This window comes from Pieris rapae, chromosome 13, assembly GCF_905147795.1.
Source record: "Pieris rapae chromosome 13, ilPieRapa1.1, whole genome shotgun sequence".
Taxonomy (NCBI): Eukaryota; Metazoa; Arthropoda; class Insecta; order Lepidoptera; family Pieridae; genus Pieris; species Pieris rapae.
This window is the reverse complement of record NC_059521.1, coordinates 8,499,038-8,511,259: the sequence shown is the minus strand read 5'-3', so window position 1 is coordinate 8,511,259 and position 12,222 is coordinate 8,499,038. Positions and strand designations below refer to the sequence as shown.

The 12,222-nt window shown below is 32.1% G+C and overlaps 1 protein-coding gene across 2 annotated transcripts; it reads right to left on the bottom strand.

The window, feature by feature from the left end:
- Nucleotides 1-44: 44 nt before the first annotated feature.
- On the bottom strand, nt 45-11,256 carry LOC111000187 (nose resistant to fluoxetine protein 6). Of its 2 annotated transcripts, XM_045630899.1 has the most exons (13): nt 11,131-11,256; nt 8,666-8,805; nt 7,860-8,160; nt 7,260-7,371; nt 6,753-6,837; nt 6,091-6,254; nt 5,618-5,696; nt 4,751-4,854; nt 3,903-4,073; nt 3,353-3,503; nt 2,501-2,687; nt 2,015-2,154; nt 45-1,195 (listed from the first exon to the last, which is right to left on the bottom strand). In XM_045630899.1, the coding sequence occupies exons 1-13, from the start codon at nt 11,192-11,194 to the stop codon at nt 848-850; spliced, it is 2,046 nt and encodes a 681-aa protein (XP_045486855.1). In that variant the 5' UTR covers nt 11,195-11,256; the 3' UTR covers nt 45-847. The 2 variants fall into 2 exon arrangements, with proteins under 2 accessions (XP_045486855.1, XP_045486856.1); XM_045630900.1 differs by lacking the exons at nt 45-1,195; nt 2,015-2,154; nt 2,501-2,687; nt 3,353-3,503 and having other exon boundaries at nt 3,983-4,073; nt 4,755-4,854.
- Between the last annotated feature and the right edge of the window lie 966 nt (nt 11,257-12,222).

Sequence of the window (12,222 nt, the reverse complement as noted above, 5' to 3'; positions counted from 1 at the left end):
CAAGTATCTTATTCGGAACTTTTATCTTTCGAATAATTTATGTGTTGCATAGCTATTTGGCACTTAATCCATACATTGTGAAACAGACCCTATGGGACCCTAAGGGTCTGTTTCACAATGTATGGATTCTTCATGATGGATCTTTGGATGGAACGCGCATTACCCTGGCAAAATTCATGAGATCACCCGCGCGTCTTTCAGCGCGAGCGATCTCACGTTTTTGATTAGAAAATATTTTATTTATTATTTCTAGACTAATAACATATCACAATTTGAAATTCAAAGCTAGTCGACATTTTCTATGCTTATATCATTTATTTTAATTAAAACTAGCAATTATTATGATAAAGCATGTTTTAATGCGATGTATCTGTGTGTTTAGTGTGAATATTAACATAAATAAATTCATTATCAACTTATAGTATTTTTATTTATATTGCAAACCCATTCATGAAAATATATAAAGCGATGGCACTCTAACGTTTTTAGATCTGGGCCTCAGATTTATGTATCTATTGGTTATCTTCATTTGTCAATCTAATAGGCAAGTACGTGAAAAGGCTCCTGTGCCTGACACACGCCGTCGACTTTTTTGGGGCACCGCTCGATCGAATGTTAAATGGGCATTTATGTATAAAGTCCATTGGTTCCCTTCAAGATACCACTCTCTTATTACTTAATATTTAGGTTATATTTTAACGCGATAGATTCTTTAACTAATTAAGGCTTATATTACGTTCATGATTAGGTTAGGTACAAAATGGTACACAAGGTGTTAAGTACGAATTCCGCCGCACTATTGATCTGAAGAAAATATTAAACTTTATGTAATTTAATCAATTTCCATCTATATACTTTTTTTATCAGAAGCACTGCCGTTACCCGTTTTGTGACATAAATATATATCATTGCCAACTTTGTTTGAGGATGTCCCATTGCCGACTTTGTTTGGAGATGTCCCATTGCCGACAATGTTTGAAGATGTCCCATTGCCGACAATGTTTGAAGATGTCCCATTGCTGACTTTGTTCAAAGATGTCCCATTGCCGACAATGTTCGAAATTGATCCATTCCCAACGTGTTTTCTGTCCTTGAAGACTTCGTTCGTTATTAAGGCAAAGGGGTTTTCAACTAGAAGCCACAAAAATAGCGCCAGCGAAAGTGTCACGGTGACTATTCCACAGGATGCAGTGAGCTAAAATTTGTTTTTATTTTTTAAGTTTGACATCAAAGGAGTATAAATATAAATTAAAATGGGCTGCAGCCCCATTAAAAATGTTTCTGAACGTCAATTGCAATTCTTAATAGTAAATATTTTATTCTAATAAAAAAAACATATGTGCAATTCACACATGGTAGAAGTGAAACCTTTAAGAGCAAAGTTTTTATAATTAATCAAATATAAATTAATCATTTTCCACTATCTAAATGTGTGTGTTCTTTAAAAACAGTATATTTTAATGATACATTTTAATTTATAAGTTTAATGGAAATCTTTAGTTTGGCAAAATCTAAAACAATGAAAGTTTGAAATTCGATCAAATGAAAAAGCGGCAGTAAAGAGAGGCTGTATAATGCCTCCTATCTCATTTTCTCTCACGTTAAATCATATGAATTTATGATTCTGTCTCGCTTTACCGCTGCATCCGGTTTGAAATCACGACGATTCTAAAGAAGTTTATCTATCTCATTTTCTCCCACGTTAAATCATATGAATTAATGTTTCTGTCTCTTTTTACTGTCGCTTTTCCGTTGCATCCGGTTTGAAATCACAACGATTCTAAAGAAGTTTCACTTCAATAACTTTAGTGTTGCAAAATTCATAAAAAAAATAAGGTGTTCATTAGAGCTATTCATAAGGTATTAATAAGATATTCATTATAATTTATTATAGAATCGATGATCCGATTAAGCTGAACGCGGTGTCAAGCTTCAAAATATTTGCTCTAGGCAGGTCTTTGTCAGCAAAAGCCCACTATAGTATGGCATTAAATTAAGAATTTTCGCTACTCACCTTCACAATATATCCTGTTCGCATCAAAGCTTCAGAGCCAAGAAGATAATCAATAAAAGGTAAGTTAATTAAGTGGCAACAATAACCAAGTCTGTTTAGCACAGTCCATCCTCGCCATTCAAGAAGACCGCAGAGACTTCCTAACAGAAAAATGCAATTAAAAACAGTTGGTACTGATAAGCTTTGGTATTAATGTGACGGTATGAAATAAAGTGATCCTACAAATGACTTTTACAGTATATACGAAACGAAAGTAGTGTTGGCCTAGTGGCTTCAGCGTGCGACTCTCATATCAGAGGTCGTAGGTTCGATCCCGGGCTGTGCACCAATGGTCTTTATTTCTATGTACAAATTTAACATCCGCTAGAACGGTGAAGGATTATATAATTGTGTACACTTCGGAAGAAATACAGAGAATTTATAATACAAAAAAAATTCAAATTCAATTTAGATTCAAAGAGCACATACAAATACGAGATAACATACTTTCATATTTAAAAATGACGCCAAAAACAAGGACGCCAGTGCTCGCAGTCAACAGCGGCTTCATTACTGCTGACATAATAACTCGTGTTGTGATGGACAGGCGGGGTCTGTCCTGATAACTTATTGATGCTGAATACATAATACCCGTGTTTAATAATATAGCTGAATAATATAGAGGAATCCATTTCTGAAACATATTAATTAAACATTTTCGAATGGTCATACAAAATTTACAGTTATTTTGTATGAACGTGCTATGCGTGATCCGCGAATCCGTGAAGTCGTTCGAATCTGGGAAGTTCTGTAATTATTCTCAATAGATGTCTTATTACCTTAATCCCAAAGTAAAAAGGCTTCAAAGGAAAATCAATGTAACAGATTTTTTAATTTGCTTTTGGTTTTTGTGTTTATCAAGTACACAAAATCAAAAATATTTCGCAAAAAATCAAAACGTAGAGTTATGTAAATAATACATTTGCATATCTGGTAAAGAGGTTTCTAGTGATATTTAAACAGACATGTTGAATAATTCAATATTACGAATGATGTCAACAAAGCTTTTCGACGATTATTTAAATGATCCTAAACCTTGGTATTGATTTGCTCCAGATGAAATATGTATGGCTGTGTTGCCTGACAAACAATTTGTATGAGTCAAATCACGGCGATTAAAAAGAGTGGCGGAAAATTTATTTCCAGTTCTTCTTGCCCGCTCTACGCCATTGACTTGCGAACTGGTAGTAAATGTTAACATCCTTTCTATTGACGTTCTTAAGTTTATTTGGTTACTTTATGAATAAAGTTATACTGAGTTTGAGTTTGACGTATATGATTTATAGCTTTTATTATTACCTTATAATTCTGAATATCAAAATTGGTCTTTTGCAATTTATATGTCAAGAGTCCCATTGCGAGACCCATGACATAGCTTGCCAAGTTGGTGAAACTATGCCGATACACGAGACGAAAGGTTGGGTCTGGCAGGAAGTACTGGCGAAATAACCTGAAACACAATAACATTTAATTTGGATAAAGGTAAATAATAAATGATTATTACAAGTACATAGTAAAAATATTGTCAATATTAAGTTAATATATTCAACCCGTGATCTAAATTTTCAGTCCATATGCCGCTGAAATAATAAATTTGATACATTTTCTATTTTATATACACGTGCCATCCGTAACAATCTTATTACTAGTTAGACCGCTATGAAATAAAACTAAAATCTATAGATTTTACTTGTGAAAAAACGCCTGAGAAAAATATTTAATACGGTTTTAAGTGAGAAAGTTTGTGAAATTCCTGTATGTGTTTGATTTAATCCAAAAAATGTGACTCCATGTTTACGGGACAGTAAACGTTAGTATTATACTAGAATAAGAAAATAAAAATACCCACTCGGCAGATGGTGTTAACTGCATATCCAGGTCATAAATGTAGGTGAGTACTCCTGGTATGAGTAACCCAATAATAAAAAGCACAATTAGAACACATATTCTCGATAGGCCTTTGAAAAAGATGCATACAAAAAGCCCAAGAAAATGTAACTGCATTTCAGCTGCTAAATACCTAAAAAATTTATAAGACATTTAGAATAGGAAAAACGTCGTCCAAGTAAAAGCGACAAAAAATAACCACTATAAGATTTTTATACAAAAATTATTCAGACTGCATTCTGTTATACTTAGTAAAACTCATGATTAAATTAGTCAAAATAATATAAAATAATTATTAACAGAAATAACCAGTAGACATTGGATACAGTTTGAAAAACATTTCGGAGTTTATATTTTTTACCGTAAGGTTTATTTAGCGCCTTTTATATATTTAATGCAAAGTCGGAATTTCGCGACTAAGCGAACCAAATCATACTATACATTAATAAAATAATAAGATAGTATAAAAATCTTGAATTTTTCAAATCAAATCGTTTATTTGCTAACACATTTCGCCTCTTTGTCGTTTTAGCTTAATACATCTTGAGACATAAATTCGAATATAACATTAAATTAAAATCCTTAATTGAATGCAACTTTCCTTGTTAATTTAAATTTGGAATGGCACTTTCTTAAATTGGTTTAAAGTCGGTAAAACCAATGACCCAAACTTATAATATTTGTATATTTCTTTAGAGCCTAAGCTTACACTTAAACTTAGGACTTAAACTAAATTTTTCCATTAATCTTGATATCGTTATCGAAATTACGTAGTAAGCATGCTGGTAATAGAATTAAAAAATAACATACCAACCTTGCAGCATGCATACTGAACCATTGACAAAGTTATTAACGTATAGCATGTTATACCATCCGATACTTCGACATGGTTCTATCCTGTCCTTGTAAATATTCTGCAAAGAGTATTTATGTTGAAAATAATATCAACACAAATATAAAAATCGTAAAAATGTGCATCTTGCATCGTAATTTAAATATTGGGTACAAAATTACGAAGTCTAAATGTGAATGTGATGCAATCATTTTGTAAATGCTTCAACGTATCAAGCTGCAGTTCACTTAAATCTAGATCACACTGCACACATCAGAACGAGCAAGATAAATTTTAGGCATAAAAGTATGTAAAATATTTAGAGCGTGAGATAAACATCTCCTGATCATTGGGCTGCCAAGATAGGGTTGTGTATAAGGTTATATCTAAATTCCTGGGTTCATTTTAAATACAAAACAGGAACCTGGATCCTGACAGGTTTTAAAAACAAAGAAAATATGCGGTTAAGAGACACCTAGGCCATTTGGACAACTCTACCTGCAGTAATTTTAAAATTGCTGAATATTTGCTTATACTACCATATATTATATTTGAATGTTCGTTCAACTGTTCTTGTTCAGTCTCTGTCTGTCACACTTTAGATTCGATAGCTTTAGAGGTGAAATAGCGGGAATGACTCCCGGTTTAAATCCATTATTTTTTACTATTACTTCTCGCTGTCTGGACTAGAACCCAAAGATCTCAAAATCAAAGAAACATACCTATGTTGTTTTTATATGAACAAGTGCTAAGTCTAGAATTCAATACATTGTTCGTTGAATTCTAACAATTTGAGATCGCTTACACTCAAAAATAATAAATCAAAACAAAGGAAAGTCACTAACCATCCAAAAAGGTCCATCTCCTTGATGTCTGTACCAGGTCATTATAAACAAAAGGGCAACGGCATACGCTGGTGTAAATCTGTGATTTAAATTGTTATTATTAACATGATTTCTTAACTACTCAACAATGTACATTATATATATTAATTATAGTAGGTATATATTTATTTACAACGGAAAGGGTTCTATATTTAAAATTATAATATAATTATTATATCAGTTACGCACTAATCATTTAGGCGTTATTCAAGTATTTTTTTAATACGTTTATATTACACAATAATATAATTAAATCATAATGTTTTACCCGGAAATTCAAGTTGTTAACAAGCAACCTTTATCAGTAAAGTGGCACCAGAAACAGAAAATGATTTAAAAAATAATTACTGCATACGCAATTTGCTGATGCAGTATTGCAATGATGCAAAATTACCTGAAAAATTCCTATATTTAATATGTCTAAAAATACATACCTGCACCATCGTTTGAGCATTCTTCTTCCAATACATGTCCAAGTTTCGTAGTTGTCGTCACTGGTTTGCAAATTATACGCAAGCACAAAGCTTGATATAAAGAAGAAGCAACACATGGTTATCGGCAAATTCATCACCGAATGCACTGGTGTGGAGTCAAATATCTATTGAAAAGAAGACGTATTAATTCCTCGGCCCCTTGAAAAATGAGTGGACAATGGAAGGAATGAGACCAAGGGACCTCGGGCCCTAGTTCAAGTCTCTGACGCCATTCATCAAGCTGGCACCACTGGATCGGAAACATCAGCAGGATTTTAATTAAATGTGATTCCACGAATTTATCAACAGACAATGCTTTCAACGCATTATTACATTATTGTTACATTACACTATTTACAAAACACAACAACGATATATTTTTGATAATAAATAACCGTTATGTCTGTTACATAAATATAGTAACGTATTAGAGTTTTATACAATATTTGTGTGATTCCGTGATTCGTTAACCAACGTAAAGAAATTTATTCCTTACCGCATACGTAAAAATATACCTGTAAGATTTGGGAACCGTTTAACAAGAAGAGCGTCTGAAAGTGAGTGAAAACAAATACTACTAACTAGTGAACTACTATACTATAGTATATCACATGATATATTACCTTTTCTACTACGGATGTGTTGGAAACGTTTACTATACTTGTGATAAGTGCATGACCAATCAATATTGCTAGTAGAAGGATTGTCCTGAAAAATCAATAAATTTTGTAAATATTGTCATAAACACACTACATTCTTTTATGACTCTGGAATACCCGTAATGCTGGTGCTGTAAGCTACTCTACTGAGGTTGAAGGTAATCGGGTTTTTATTTTTTTAATTTTAATATCTTTTGAAGAACTACAACCCTTACAGGTTTGGAATTAAATTTGTGCAGGTGATTTAACGATTAGGTAGATTAGATTTAGGTAAGATTAAGAAACGAAACTTAGCGCTAAGTCTGACTTCCATACTTCATATAGGGGTGGCAATTAGGTGATCTTGTCTGACCCATGCCCTCTAAAGCCTAATGTTTTGCCAGATCCATCTTTTTTACTTATGTTGGTTACACATGGTGATAAAATGTTTTTTTTGTAAAATATCAAGAACATTTTCTATTTCCGTCTCACCTTAATCCATCCAGACAATTCAACCTATTTTGTAGCGACGCGTTCTTTTCGCTGGTGTCAACTAATTTATTCCAATTTCTACGAATCGAAAAACATCTCAATAAACTAAAACCTGAAAGTGAAATGATTTTAAAAAAAAGTAATTTTTTTTAATATATGATTTTCGGTATGTCTATCACGGCAGGGACAGGATGTGTCGTTGCGTTTTTATGAGTCTCATTCAGAGCTAGGACTTTTTTTATTATTTCTACTACTACCATATGTCAAATATCAATACGTGTTAGACAAATGGGAGATGTACAGAGCGCTAAGTTTCGACTATGAGAAATAGAAACGAGACTTAGCGCTTTGTCTGATACATAGATGTCCGTCAAAAATTTGACATACGGGAGTCATAGATAATACCAAATGTCATCACCTTTTGCAGAGTGATAATTATTATTACCCTTTATTTTTTTTACTTTAATTACGAATCGAAAGTTCATTAATTTGCAGATAATGATTGGGTCAGCAGCGTTTATGATACTTGAACATTGATTATCTAATAACAAATAAGCAAAACCGGCTAATTTCTGATTTTAAATAAATTAAATTACGTACCAGAACATTCCTTTGAAAATACTTCATAGACGGTTCCTATGACATTCAAGAGTAATATACTGAAAAATATGAATGCAGCGACTCTATCTAACGCGTCCACTTGAAATTCGTCGCGTTTAGTACAAGATAGCTTTTTAACTCTTGCTTTAAGTGAATAATCCTTCAAGAGTGTTTCGTTAAGGCATTTTTCAAGGTTCTGTTTTCGGTTCAAATTTGTATAATTATTACATGTTGACGAAAGACAAATGCCATATGTGATATATGAGTGATTAAAATGTCTATGTCGATGCTGGGAATATTCCTGTAAAAACACAATTATAAATAATGATTAAGGAGCTTTCCAACTATAAATGGGTGGGTTTCAGATAGCGTTTCTTTAATAATTCTTATTTCAATGACAAAGTGATCAGCCATGTCGTCGAATTTGGAGTTTGGTCACGATATTTTCCTTCAACGTATGACCGCGTATTAAATTCATAAGTTTGTGCTCGACACAGATTGATACACGGCCGGGATTGAACCTACGACCTCAGGGGTTACAGGCACGCCGAAGCCAACACTACACTTTTATAAAACATCTGCCAATTTTGCAATTTCTTTAATTTTAGTTGAAAATCTCTTCTATACTAAATTTTGTAAATAATTGTTGAAAAGTTATATATACTAGCTTTACATTAATAATTTTTATTCCTTTCGTAAATAAAAAAAACTAATTTTTAATTATTAATTCACACTTTCTTTTGTAGATGTTACATCATTTTAAACACAAAAGATATTAAAAAAGTCTGAAATTAATTTGTATCCACCTTAATAATAGTAAGTAAATCGCTAGGTGCATCCGACACCAGATAGGCATCAACAGTGCAGTAAACTGCATTTGGTTTGCGTAGGCATTTGTCATAGTCATCCAGGTAGTATACAGGAGGAAATCGATCTAACTCGGTATCTGAAAATATCATTATGATTATTGTCTTTTATTAACATAGCTCACATTATGGTAAACTTAGCTTACAAGTAAAACTACACAAACAATATTCGTGTGCTTCCTTCGAAATTATTTCATTTAGCCAAGGCCTCACTAATTTAAAAAAAAAGAGTAGACGTGAAGAACTCGAACCTAATGCCATCATGCAATAAATCTTACACATTGTAATACATATGTACTTAAGAAATAAATATACATATTTATTTGTAATATGTGTATAGAAAAAGATTCAAACGTTTACCAAAGGAATATCTTTAAAAATGTTAAATAGATTTAACTAATTCGGGTGTGTTTTGTGATGTTGTGAAAGTGAGGTTGTGTACTGTGTATGTATGGAGTGTGCTCATGATGCAGGTTGTTTTGCTCTATGGGTGTTCTGAATACTCATTTTGACCTAAACTAAGGCCTAAACAGCCGTTGAAAACAGAGTTTTTTGCATAACTAAGGTAATTTATATATGTAGATAAAATTTAATTAGGGAACACATTTTTTTACGGCGATCCCAAAATATATGGAAGAATTAACAGTTATGATTACGATCAAAGATTTCCAATAATGTTATCTATAGCCAATTATCATGTATGTTAAATTAACTAGAATTTTACATACAAGCAACCTTTTATGACTAGAGCACGTCTTATGACAGCGTGAGATAAGCGATTCTAATTAAATAAGATTTGTTATAATCACGTATACGCACATATATCAATAATACAAGTTTTCATGGAATTGAATATTTTTTTTAGAAAATAATTAACGATGTGTCGTGGAGATCTATCTAGTGACCATTTCTTTACAGCCCAGGCATGACCAAACTTAAACTAAAAACAATTTAAAACCAAAATAAAATACAATTAAGTTATTAACATAAACTCGTTAAATAATTATTAATTCGCAACTTGTGTAACAAAGTTATAAAGTAGGTAATATGTTTATTTTATAAGAGCGGCCCGTCCCGGCCTCGCTGTTGTTAAATGTTAAATTAATTAGCATAAACATATAGTAAATGCGAACATACCTAAATGATAATGTATTCAGCAATAGAGTATTGCTGGCTCCCTTTGGGAACGGGATTTGTTGTTCAAAAAAGACATCAACGTATAGATTTTAAAATATTTCACTGATCTTTATAGAATTGATATACTATTAATAATTAGGTTTATACATACTATTACTGGACAATCTAAAGTCAATAATCATATGTATTGATTAAAATTGCAATTGTGTCTGATAATATAAGAGAATGTATGCTTGTAAGTACTTGAGAGCATAATCAATTTGTGGATATAGCCTTTATTAGTCAGTGCTAATGTATGCTACAAACTTGTCAAACGGTGCAAGAATTTTTAAAAATCGGTTCAGTACTTTTTGAGCGAACATACAAATCTTTTCCCTTTATAATATTATAGTAAAGATAGTACAATTATTACAATTCACAAGGTATATATTTTTTTGTTGGGTACAATTAAGGCCTAATCATTGTTATCTTTATTTTTTGTTACGCGTGTTAGATTCCGCATTTTTTTACATGTGCGTTTTAATGAATAAATTATTATTATTATTATTAAAACAATTTACTTTAAAACAAATTATTTTTTTTTCTCAATAACAGACTGCACAAGGTCTAGGGAAACCAGTCACTGGCTAATTCATATCCAAAGTTTGGCACCTTCTTGGACCCTGAATTCCTTCGGATTATCATCATCCTCCGCTTAGTAACCATATGTACTCCCCATATGTGTCTCTGTGGAGGACACCATGGCTTCCATTGCCAAAAGAATGCAGATGGCACGCAGCGCTTAACCATATCATACGCCGCTGATTGCCTCCATATATGCCATATTCCAGCCATTTTGGAGGCAACAGGCATCGCTAATGACGATGGCAAGCGGCCAGATGGGATCTCGTTGATATATTGGAGGATGGGCTTAAGTTTGGGATGGTACTTGTGTGGTACACGTTACCCTGTCTTACCTCCCTCGGAAAAGCAAAAAAGCTGAGAGCAGGCGGATGAAAAATGCCGTTAAAATATGAATCTTTCTTCCAACTTCGATTTTGTTTTCTTTGGAGTAGAGACTCTTGGACTATGGGGTTGTAGTGCGCAGGCGCTGGTAGATGACCAAACTTTTTAAGTACGTTTTAATTTATTATTTATTTATTTTGATTACTATTATGTATGTTCAGAATATTGTAAATATTACACAATTAAGTTTTAATAATTAAACAAAATAATTAAAATTAAAATTGTACAATTCCAGAATTTTAAAATAATAATGTAGAACTTACCATTGAGTTTATAAATAACTGCATTACATATATGCACCACTGATAATATAATAAAATATTTCATTTTAAAATATACACTACAATAAGTGTGCAGTTATTCAGATCTAACTTCTTTCTGGCGTAATTTTGTCTTACAGCCCGTAGACAATTCGAGGAAGTGCGATTAGTCTTTACACTTGGTTGGCGTAAATTAAAAAAAAGTGCGTTTCGTACAAAGTACACATGTCAGAAGTGAAACTTCTTTGTAAATTAATTATTACTAAGGTAAAAGACGTTATGCACAAGACGTTATGCGACAGAATTGCCATCTAAAGTTCTATGTTACTACTAAACAAATACATCAACCAATACCGACGATTTTTTTTTTTGATCTCCCTTTCTCACTCTCTGTCAATCGATCTCAATCGCTCTCTGCCTTTTCTTCGACAAAAAAGTTTACATTTTCTTGCAATAAAAATAGCCTATATTAATCTGTGAAAATGTAGCATTTAAATGTTCAATGAATTTTTAAGATCGGTCCAGTAATTTTTGAGCCAATTCGTTACAAACATACATATATATCTTTACCCTTTATAATATAAGTATAGCCTGGCCCCGCGGTTTCGAGCGTATTTATACACCATATAATATGTACATATTCTCATACGAAATGTTCCGGATTGTACAATGCTATAACACAATTTTTATACTATGCCTATATTTATTGTATATATTCACATCATAAAACGCAAAACGAGGGGACGTCCTCTTCCCGTATATTTCTGTGTATTCGTATAACTCTGTAATATATTTTCAAATTTCCTAAAAGCGGAAAATAAATACTATGTTTCCAGTCTATTTAAATATTTGTATAATATCAATGGAAATATTTGCTTCCGGTCGAAACATACTCGAAGGTTGTTTTTGTCGTTTAGTTTAAAATAGTGTAATTTATAAGTACATAGTAGTGTGGCCCAATTCGTTACATTTAGTTAGTAAAAGAATATTAAAACTAGGATGAAATATACGAGAATAAAGTCGTCTTAAATAAAATTACTTTAAGGAAAATATTGAATATGTAAAAAAAATATTAAAAAACAGCTATGAGATTCT